This window comes from Muscardinus avellanarius (genome assembly GCF_963383645.1).
Source record: "Muscardinus avellanarius genome assembly, chromosome: 11".
NCBI classification, from domain to species: Eukaryota; Metazoa; Chordata; class Mammalia; order Rodentia; family Gliridae; genus Muscardinus; species Muscardinus avellanarius.
This window is the reverse complement of record NC_137797.1, coordinates 12,909,502-12,920,575: the sequence shown is the minus strand read 5'-3', so window position 1 is coordinate 12,920,575 and position 11,074 is coordinate 12,909,502. Positions and strand designations below refer to the sequence as shown.

Sequence of the window (11,074 nt, the reverse complement as noted above, 5' to 3'; positions counted from 1 at the left end):
TAGACAGTGTTTCTGCCCCCGCTGGTCAACAGGAGCAGATAGGACCCAGTTCTTACCAGCCCCCAGGCCAGGCTCCAGCGGAGTGCCCAGCTTAAGCCTGCCAAGTCCTGAAGGAGGGGTCTGAATCCCGAGGAAACCCTCGCCTCCCGTCCTGGGGGGCCTTGGGGGCAGCTGAAGGTTCAAGACCCCGAGGACGGGTCCCGGAGGACACCCTCAGGGCCGATGACAACGACCTCCCGCCACTTCCCCCACCGTGATTTGGCACACACGCCCTTACAAATTTGCCAGAACCGAATTAGGATTGAGGATAAACCTCAGATAAATTGAGATGGCCTCCCACCCCCAGGCATAAGGAGGATTCAGAACAAATTCAGTGGAGTTATAGACAAAAAAAGAGAAAAAAAGAAAAAGGAAAGAAAGAAAAAGAAACGAGAAGAAAGAGTAGCCTTTTGCACACATCTCGCTGAGAGGTGCCGCCGCCTCGGGTGCTGCTGGCGGCTTCTTGGGGGCCCTCCGGCGTCCGGGCCTGATCTGATGATCAGACATGTGTTTTCCCAAGGAAAACGGAGACAGGCCACCTCTCCACCCTGCTCCCTGCTCCCCGCCTCCAGGACTAGGAGCCACACGGCTTGGCGGGAGGCTGGAGCACTGCACTGGTGTGTGGGCTTGTCCCAGGGCCCGAGAGCTGCGGCCCTCCCCCTGCCCAGAGCAGAGGGAGCAGGTGGCCCCTCTGATGTGGTCGCAGGTTGAGTGTCAGGGTGTGACAGGGGTCCCCACATAGTGAGGTCAGGTCTGTGTGTATGTGGGAGGGGGGTGGACAGAGGCACCAGGTCGCTGTCTCAGGGGCCTCAGAGATGCAGTCCTAAGGACCTCGGAGCTGCGTAGAGGTGGCGCCTGTTACAGTTTATTTTTTTATTTTTTATTTTTATTTTTTTGTGGTACTGGGGGTGGAACCCAGGGGCTTTGCTACCTCTAGGCTATACTCTCAGACCTATTTTATGCTTTATTTGGAAACAGGGTCTCACTAAGTTGCTGAGAGCCTCACTCAGTAGCTGAGGCTGGCTTCGAACCTGTGCGATCCTCCTGTCTCAGCCTCCCAAGCGCTGGGATTTCAAGCGTGCCCAGTTTGCCTGTTACAGTTTAACTGGTACTGTGGGCTCTTTTTCTTATTCAACTAAAGTTTGTTGAACAGGAAAACTAAAACTCATAGGCAGCTCGGTGCAGCTTTAACAAGTTTTTAATTACAAAACCAGTAGGAAATAGAAAGAGAAGAAAAAGCAGCGGGCTGGCACACACGCTGGAGTGCTCAAAAATGGAATTCTGACCCCTTTTTGGGACCCCAGCCCTTAAATAGATTCTGTATCCATATCTTCTTATCACGTTACCAAGGCAATGGGCTGGTAACTTATTCCTCAGGCAGGTGGTGCCTCTTTATCTCTGGACAGTGCGCTTACTAAGTGCAGGGGTCATAATCTACCTGGCCTTCGCCTTTCTAATGTACTGGGCAGTATCGGTTGCTCATCAATTGTGGGTGCTTCAAAGGAGCCATGGGAGTTTACCTTTCCTATATCCAGGCCAGGTCACAGAGGGGAGGAGGTAACTGATGGCCTATCTTTTTAGGGCTAAAGGCTTTAACTGTCTCTAAGGCTTTTACTACAGGTTAATCCTTAGGACAAGGGCTAAGACAGAAAGGGACTCTGCATTGTGACAGCTGCCGCCCCGCCCTGGCTGAGCGCCTGAACAGTACCAGGGCTCTGAATACTTTTACATTTTGGAAATTAACACCAGATCAATTTTCCAATACCGGCACGGCATCCAGAGTGGTTGGTGGTGGCACCCCAGACCCTCCCAGACCGCCTGGTCAAGGCCAGCACTGCCCTCTCCTGCCCTCTGCACAGATGTGGGCTTTGTAAGTTACCCCCACACACATGCCATCCTTCCTCTCCGGCCAGAAGGTCAGCGCCTGCCACCCAGTCCCCCGCCAGAGTCCCTGCCGCCTCTCTGGCTGCGGTTTGAACCGTAGCTGGTGACCTTCTCGGGTTGCTTAAGAGGTTGTGACTATACTGGCCACCTCTTCACTCACCTCGTCCCCTCTCCTCTGCATCCCAGCCAGGCTGGGGCTGCTCCCTCCAAGCCCCGGACCCCAGATTACCATCCGCCCACTGAGTGCTGGTGCAGGGAAGGAGGGCCCCTCCCTCGTGAGGGTCCCAGAGGGCCCAGGGCCCACCCCCATGCCTTCCTGGGGTGGGGGTAGGTGCTTCACTTGCTCTAGGGGTAAGAACGCCAGGCAGAGACCGAGAAGTGGCAGGTGCTTTATTATAACCAGGTGAGCCGCCAAGACCCATGAAGGTGCGCATGCGCCAGTCTCCACCGGCCCAGCTCCTCGGCGCACGGGGTGGGGGGGTTCAGCTGGAGGGCCAGGGCTGGAGCGTGGCTTGGGTTTGGGGTTACAGGGGAGGGGGAAGGAGAGGCCTCGCTGGATTGGAGGGAACTGGGTGGGATTTGACCTGAGCTGAGTGAACCACAGTGAGCAAGGGGCTGGTGTCTCCCCAGGGTGAGACGTCCCTGGGTGTGGGAGCCAACCGGGCCCCGCCCGCGCCTCCCCTGCCACCTCTCCTGGGCAAGCGGGCACACGCACGCACACTCTACATGGCTACAGCTACTCCGGGACTCGGGCGCCCGTCCTTTCCAGGGCTCCAGGGCCCTGCGGGCGGGTGGGCGGGGGCTTAGCCCTGGAACCCCAGCTCCTTGTACTTGGCTGCAATGTCATTCCGGAACAGCTCCAGAGCCTTGGTCATGGCGCCCTGGGCGTCCGCGCCAAAGTCTCCCGCGTGCTTGCTCTTCAGGACCTGGACGATGGCTTCTGAGATGAACTACAGGGAGGGGCGAGAGGGCCCGTCATGGGTGGGAGGAGCCCTGAGCGAGGAGGGAGTCAGGGCACCCCACCTCTCTATTCCAGGGAAGGTCACTGAGCACCTACTGTGCACCAGCTGCAATTCTGTTTTTTTGCTTTGTTTTGTTTTGCGGATCTGGAGAGGAACCCAGGGGCATTCGACCTCCGAGCTACACCCCCTGCCCTATTTTTTTTTTTATTCTTTATTTTTAAACAGGGTCTCACTGAGTTGCAGAGGGCCTCATTAAGTAGCTGAGGCTGTCCGCGAACCGCAATCCTTCAGTCTCAGCCTCCCGAATACTGGGATTACAAGCGTGCGCCACCATGCCCAGCTCCACCAGCTGCGATTCTGAGTGACCTCCATCAGCCAGCTCCTTAATCCCCATGACCACCATGAGACAGGCACTGCCCTCCTCCCTGCTGTACCTTAGGGAAACTGAGGCACGGGGCGTCGAAGCCGTGTGCTGAGGTCATGTAGCCAGGAATGGGTATTTGAATCCAGGGAGCTGGCTCGAGACCCCAGTTCCTATATGCCTGGCCGGAGTGCGCCAGCTGTGGCCTGGCATCAGCCTGGAGCACCCCGATAGGGCAGCGGAGATGGGAGCTGGCTTTTGTTGCACTGCGTTACCCAGGCCCTACAGTCCTGTGTGCTTAACTTCCACTCTTGGTGACTTAGTATGCTTATTGCTTTAAAGACGCTGCTTTGTGTGTGTGTGGGGGGCAGCGGGGCACCTTCTATGCCAGGTACGATGGGGGTGGCGCTCATAGCTACCGGTGGGGGCAGGAGATGAGCGAGGGAAGCTGGGCCTTGGGGCTGCCTGGGGGATGGGAAGGCGAGTCAGCTCTGACCTCGGCCACACCCCGTTGTGTACCAGGTGGTGACATTTTACGGAGGAGTCAATGGAGCCCCCAGATGGAGGTCACAGAGGTCACGCAGCAGGTGGACGGCAGAGCTGAAACAGCCCAGGAGTGTGGACAGGACCCGGGGCGCAGGACTGGGGTGTGGGGGAACCTGCAGAGGGAACATCAGCTCCTTCCTGCCCAGAAGCAGGGTGGGCTCCACAGACACCTGCCCCCGCCCTGGGCTGCTAACCTCACCTCCAACCTCACCAATACTACAGGGCCCAGGGGACCAGCGTGGAGCTGCTCCTGTGTGGGCCCCAGCTGCAGGCTCGGGGACCCCTTGAGGCCCCGGCTTGTCCCTCCTCAGTGCGGCAGTCACGAGTCTAGACACTTATGGAACAGGCAGCTGTGCCATCACCCAGAGCATCCGCGGCCCTCTGGGCCCGCTCGGTGTCTGGAGGGACAGTCTATCTCCAGGTGACAGGGACTGACTTCCGCGGGACCGGCAGACACTAGGTCCCATCCTACCTTCTGCAGGGATTATTCGTGCAGTTGTTGGAAGCAGACTTGTTCTGGTCGCCCGTGGGCCATGGCACCGTGGCTATAGGGTCTTCTCTCTCCAGCCTCAGTCCCCTCCTGCCTGGGGACCTGGTCATCAGGCCGTGCCAAGCCCACATGTGCCGCTGGGTGCAGACATGGCAGTGAAGCCGGTTCTGCCCAGGAGCTCTGAGTCCAGCTGGGGCATGGCAGGGGCTGGACAAGGACATGGTGATGGGGTAGAGGAGGGGCCCACTGGTGCATCTAGAGCTGCCGACGCCAGAGACACCATGGCAAGGCTGTGCTGACAGAGAAACTGTGCCTCGGGGGACTAAGAGCTTGGGATGTGCCTGTACCTCTCGCCGGCTTAGCTCTGTGACCTCGGGCAGGCTGCTTGGCCTCTCTGAGCCTCCAGTTTCCTAGTCAGTGGATTGGGGATGTGAAGGGAGCCCGCCGGCAGAGGCTGCTAATTGTCTACACAAGCTCCCCTTCTTCCGTGGTAACAGAACACTAGTGAATTTGGATGGTGATAGACTACATTTCCCAGCTTCCCGTGTAGACAGGTGTGGCCTCGTCACTAAATTCTGGCCAATGAGATGTAGACAGAATTGTTAGATGAGATTTCTGGGACCTCTTAAACTCCTCAAAAGAGCATCTTCAGCTGGGCGTGGGGCCGCACGCTTGTAATCCCCGCGCTTGGGAGGCTGAGACAGGAGGATCGCACAGGTTCGAAGCCAGCCTCAGCTACTTAGTGAGGCTCTCAGCAACTTAGTGAGACCCTGTTTCCAAATAAAATATAAAAATATGTCTGGGAGTATAGCCCGGAGGTAGAAAGCCTCTGGGTTCCACCCCCAGTACCACACAAAAAAAAAAAAAAAAAAAAAAAAAAGAGCGCCTTTTCTCTTTCTCCTGTTTCCTGTCTGGAATAGGATGGACGGAGCTCTTGTGGCTATGCTGGACGCCGAGGCAACTCTGAGGACAGAGGCACCCGGTGAGGACGGGGCACAGAAAGAAAGAGCCTCCGCTCCGGCCGCCGCGGGCCCTGCGCCGGGCCTGGGCTCCCTCCTGCTGGACTTCATTCATGTAAAAGGAAAAATAGACACTGAATGTGATTCTTAAGGCCAGGGTGGCGCCTGTGGCATTTCACGGCGTGAGCCCTGCGAGTTTTACCAAGGCAGTCATCACGCTCCTCCTGACTGCCTCACCTGCCGCCAGGATGCACCTGCCGGGGCCACTTCATCCCCACACCCCTCCCCCACTGTCCCGCTGCCTGTGGAGGTGGAGCCCAGACTCAGACCCTGCCATTCACCCGGCCCACTGAGGCTTCCCCGGGGGCACCAGGGCTCTGTCTCCATCTGTGAAAACACTGGGACCCCCAGAGCCACCCACTGGCTACCCCCCCCCCGCCTGCCAGAGGAGCCCCAGACACAGGGTCCTGCGGGTTTCAAAGGATCCCCAGACACAGGGTCCTGCAGGTTCTAGACTTCAGTGGCCCAGGGTTGGGGGCTGGAGTTCCAGGCTAGCAGAGACCTGGGTTTGAATCCTGCCTCTGCCATTTGCCACCTCTGTGACCACGAACTATCCCTGTGCCCCAGTTTCCTCCTTTGTCGAGCAGGTGTGCCAAGGTACCCTCCGTGGAGAGAAGGCTGGCTCTGGGGTGAGACGCCCATCCAGCAGGTATAATTAAATGTGCCGAATGTCAGACACTGCATTTCATTTTGGGAGGAAGGCAGGTGAGTGTGAGCCTGGTGTGCAAAGGGGAATCCGAGGCACAGGGCCGAGGGTCACAGGCCGCCCCAGGGGCTAGTGGCCGAGCTGGGACCCAACCCAAACCCCCTGCCCGCGGCTCCCACCTCCAGGTACTTGACGGGGATCTTGTGCTTGGTGGCATGCGACTGCGCCAGGGGCTGGATCTCGGCCTGGTGCTGCCCCTTCTTCTTGAGGATGCCACCCAGGGCCGTGAGCACCGTGGTGCCGTGCTTCTTCAGGTCCTCAGAGCCCTTCATCTCGTCCTCCGTCTTCAGGTTCTTGAACTTGTCGAACTTCTCCAGGGTCTCGGGGTGATCCTTGAAGAGTCTGCGGGTACAGGAGGGCTGGACTCAGATACGGGAACGTGCAGGGGGCCGGGAGTGGCCAGGATTGAGCGCGAGTCCTGCTTCCCCTCCCGACTGTGTGACCGTGCAGTTGGCAGCACCTCTCTGTGCGAGGAATGGAGGTTTCTGGTCCTCACTGCAAGGACTCAGTGCGGTGGCAGGTGCCGGGTGCCTGTAGGGAGTCCTGTCTGCTGTGTCCTGCATATTGCTATTATTAATTTCTTGTCATCAGCATCATCTTCTTTACTGCCGCTCTGAGGGGCGGAAAGGTGCACCACACCCCAGCCTCACCCTGGCTGGCTTTCTCCACATTGGTTGGGAAACAGACAATGGGTAGCATCGTGCAGAGGCAGGCGCGCTAGAGCCGCGGAACCCTGGGTGGCTGACCGCCTACTATGTGCCAGGCCCTGGGCTAGCTCTGCACCAGCGTTTCCCTCCCAGTTTCCTTTGCACCTGCGAGGGGCCCTGCTGGTAGTGACCCTCCCGTCCCGCCAGACACCAGGGAGCCCCTTGGCCCCCGGCCTCCCTGCCATGAGGAGGTACCGTGGGGTGGCAGATCCCCTCTGCCTTGGGCGGGAATGAGTTCCCTACTCCCTCATGGGCAAATGGAAGACCACCTCTGAAGCCAGCCTCAGCTACTTAGTGAGACCCTGTTTCCAAATAAAGTATAAAATAGATCTGGGAGTATAGCCCAGAAGTAGGAAAGCCCCTGGATTCCACCTAGTACCACCAAAAAAATAAAAAATAAAAAAATAATTAAAAAGGACTGGAAGTTTAGTTTGGAGGTAGAATGCCCCTGGGTTCAATCCCCGGTACCAAAAGAAGAAAGAAGCCAAGAGCTGCAGGAGACAGATCCGTTTGGCTGGAGAGCGGAGGCACAGGCCTGGGTGTCTTGGTGTCTTGCTGGGTATTGATCCCGGGAGGCCTGGCTTCCCCTAGGTACTCTGGGTGACTGCTCAGGCAAAGAGACTGCCATGCAAACTTAAGTGTATAAACACCAATGCACACACGTGTGTGCTCAGATTCATGGTGCTTGCCAGATGAGGACGGGCTCAGTGCCCCCCGGGAGCATATCTTTGTGCCCCTGCAGAGCGCCAGGTCTGTCCACAGCCATGATCAAGATCACCACATCGTCTGGGCGCCTGTCCAAAGCCATGTGCGTCACTGACAGCTCGTCCCTGGCACCACTCCTCCAAGGGTCCCTGGGTTGACTATTATTATCTGGTGACAATGATCCTTGAATTGCCACTGACAGATGCAAGACCTGGCACCCACAGGCGAAGGCTCAAGGTCGAGACCCGAGAAGGAGATGGCTGGGGCAGGAGTAAGCCGGACACCAGGAACCCAAGGCAGTGGGGGCCTTGGAAATTTTGGGGTCCCCCAGGGTTCAGGGGAAATCAGTACAGAAGCCAAGGTTGGCCCTGGCCCTGTCTCCAGCGTGCTGTGCGACTCTGAAGTCACACAGGCGTCTGGGTCTCGGCTTACCATATGCAAACCACAAGGGTGGGCGTGGGTGATTTCCATTCTCCGAAAGACTTGCCCTGCCACCCTCCATCACAGCCGGAGGTTAGCCGCCACTTTACAGCACAGAACAGCCAGTCGGTCCCTGTAGATGTCTCTGGCCCTGCACAGCCCCTGCTTCCCTGGCTCCTGAGTCCAGCTGCTGGGACCCCCAGAGCAGCTACAGAGGGCCGCATCCCTGGAGTTGCCTGCCAATAGCGACCAGAAGTGAGGAGCCCTGCCCCGCAGACACAGGCCGAAGGCGTGTTCTCCCGGGCCCCAGAGCCCACAATGGCCTGTTTTCATCTGCAGTCCTATTGCTTGGCTCAGCACGGGGGTCCACAGCACCTCAGAGGGGCCGCCACCTCCCTGCTGTCCTCTGAGCAGACACCCACGCAGAAGCCTGAGGACTCTCTCCCACTCATGACCACCCTTCAGGTTTTACAGGAATGGAAGACCCCGGGGTGGTCGGGGGGCATCTCCGGAGTGGCAGAACCCTGGGGAGGCAGAGCAGAGTCAACCAGAGCTGGATTCCAGAAACCTGGATTTGAATCCCTGTCCCCTTCTACTAGCTGTGGGACCTTGGGCAAGTTACTTAACCTCTCTGTTAAATGTGGTGATAATGATAATATCTACCTGGTAAGGTCATTGTGAGGCTTAAGGGAGTTGATACTAATAAAACACCTAACAGGGCCTGGTATTCGGTAGGCACTGCATAAATGTTTGCTGTCTTCCTCCTCCTCTTCCTTGTCTACACCATCATCTTCACCAGCAATTTTAGGCTTTGCCTGTAGCTGACCTTGGCTGGTCAAGAGCCTTGGGCTGTCTCTTCCCCGCCAAACGAAAGGTCACGGCCACCAGCAACAGTTTTCAAACTTGTCCTGGTCTCAAAATAATTTTTTTTTTTTTAGCCCAACAACAACAACCAAAAAAATAAAAAATAAAAAAGGAATGCACAGCAGAAAACTTTGGGCTAGAGGAGGGGAGCCAGGGACCCAGACCCAGCTCAGCACCCTGAACCTCCTCCTGGCCTTCTGCCTCTGTGTTCCAGAACGTTCCCAACATGTCCTTGCAACCTGGGCTTCACAGAACTCCTCCTCCTTTATTGGTACCCAGAGGACTGGAGCAGTGTCCTTGTCAAGGTCACTCAGAAAGGCCCAGACTGGCATCTGAACCAGACTACAAGGCCTGCAGGTCAGCACCTTCAGCCCCAGGGGTGCCTCCCTGTACCTCAAACACGACAGGGCAGGACCAGGGCATGGGACTCCTGTCCTCAGCTAGGGACGTGATGGGGCACTGCGCCCACTGGGGCCTGCCAGGGGCCAGGGCCAGGAAGAGACCCGAAGCCAGGGCTGCTGGCCCCTGGCAGGCCTCCCCATATACTCCAACAGGGGAAATATTTCCCGATGACATAACACGAGTCTCCTTCACATCCCTGCCCGGGGGCTGGCAGCGCGAAAGCCCTGAAGAGATGCTGGCTCTGTGGTGCTCCCCTCCCTCCTCCACCCTGTCCTGCTCCTCTCCAAAGGAAGGACCATGGACTCAGAGAAGCCCAGGCCTGAGTGTGGAGCGAGGGCTGAGAGGGCAGGGCAGCCAATCCCTTCACTCCACCAGTACAGAAATAGCACCCAGAGAGGGCTAGTGACTAGTCCAAGGCTACACAGGATTTGATGTTGTCCAACCCAAAGAAGCCAGGGGAGAAGGACACAGGAAGCAGCACCCTGAGATGCCGGCACATGGACAGAAACCCTGGCCTCTGGCCCACAGGCACCTGCTCCCGGGGCGCCGGCCCCTGGCAGGTGGGAGCTGGCAAAGCCTATGGGAGGCGAAAGGTCATCTGTGGGGGAGGAAAATGCCCTGGCTCGTAAACAGGACATACTCATTTTGCAAAGTAAAAGTTCAAGGGCAACCCATGGGCTTGTGACATCCAGGGCCACCAGGGCCGCCTGCTTCTTCAGGTAAATCCTGGCACTGGGAGGCAGGATTTACCTGGGGACTATGTCATACCAATGTCTCAAACTAGGGGCATTTTCAATGTCAAAAAGTCACTAAAACAGACCTGCCTTCTCCCTAATCACAGTGTTTCCAGAGGTCCCTAGTCTGGACTCCATTGCTAATAGTTTCTAACATTTCTACAACCCCCTGGGGTGCTGGAAACCCATGCCAAGCCCTGACACACATTATCTTATTGAATTCTCACGTAGATATTCGGCTGCCTCCCCACCATACAGGAGAGGAATTTGAGGCTCAGAGAGCTTGAGAATCTTCCTGTCAGTCACACAGCTGCTCAGTGACAGAGCCACGTCTGGATCCAGATGTGTCCCACCTTAAAGGCCATGTCTCAGCCTTGGCATTTTGTGGACTTTAATGGGCTTGTGGCTCTGGGGATATCCTCTCTCTCTCTGGGTCTTTTTTAGTCCTCAACCAGTAAGCGAGGTGGCTGGACAAGCTATCTTGGGACCTTCACTAACTTGGTCAACATTTCTAAGTGTCCCCTGATGGGCTCCAGCAACCAGGGCTTGGTCCTCCAGCTGCCGATCCCAGCCCGGATAGATCCCCTTCCTTCCTCAGGTTCCATCCCTGACACTTAAAAGCCAAAGGACACCAAGTAGAAGTTTTATCAACCTGCCCTGCTAGTCTAAAGCCCACAGCCAACTGGTCTACCCCAGGCTGTCTCCCTCTGCCTGTGGCCCCTGGGGCATGGGTGCTGGGGAAGGGTCTCTTCCTTTTACCTGATGAGGACTTCCTGCCCATGGCCAGGAAGGTCAGCCTCCACCTTTCCCCAGACGTTCAGCACCAGCTGCCACTCGCCGTCGCTGAGTCCCATGGCGTTCTGAGGACAGAGAGAGCAAAAGCAGGCTGGGGTTTGGGGTTTAAGGCCACCTGGCCCCAGAGAGGTTTTTATACCTTCCGGGATGCGTGACCCGGGTCACTCGATGCTGCCCACGCCTCGCCCCCGCCCTCCTGTCCTTCTCTCTGTCTCCGGGGGTCTAATCTTTGCTTTTCTCTGGCCCTCACGTGGGATGCTATTTTGGGGCAGGTGCTATTGTGGAGACTGGGACAACTCAGGCCACAGCGGGGTGGGGGCCGTGCGTGTGGAGAGAGGAGGCTGGGCCACTGTCTGGACTGTCCGAAGCCAACGGAAAGGGCAGCACAGGCCACTGCCAGCAGCCTGAAACCCAACTCGCCTGGCCGCCAGGTCCTGGGA

The 11,074-nt window shown here is 57.4% G+C and overlaps 1 protein-coding gene across 1 annotated transcript; it reads right to left on the bottom strand.

Moving 5' to 3' along the window:
• Positions 1-2,673: 2,673 nt before the first annotated feature.
• Positions 2,674-10,726, bottom strand: MB (myoglobin). Its single transcript, XM_080705902.1, has 3 exons — positions 10,599-10,726; positions 6,127-6,349; positions 2,674-2,873 (listed from the first exon to the last, which is right to left on the bottom strand). Exons 1-3 carry the CDS (start codon positions 10,691-10,693, stop codon positions 2,727-2,729), a joined length of 465 nt encoding a protein of 154 aa, XP_080562028.1. The 5' UTR covers positions 10,694-10,726; the 3' UTR covers positions 2,674-2,726.
• Positions 10,727-11,074: the final 348 nt, after the last annotated feature.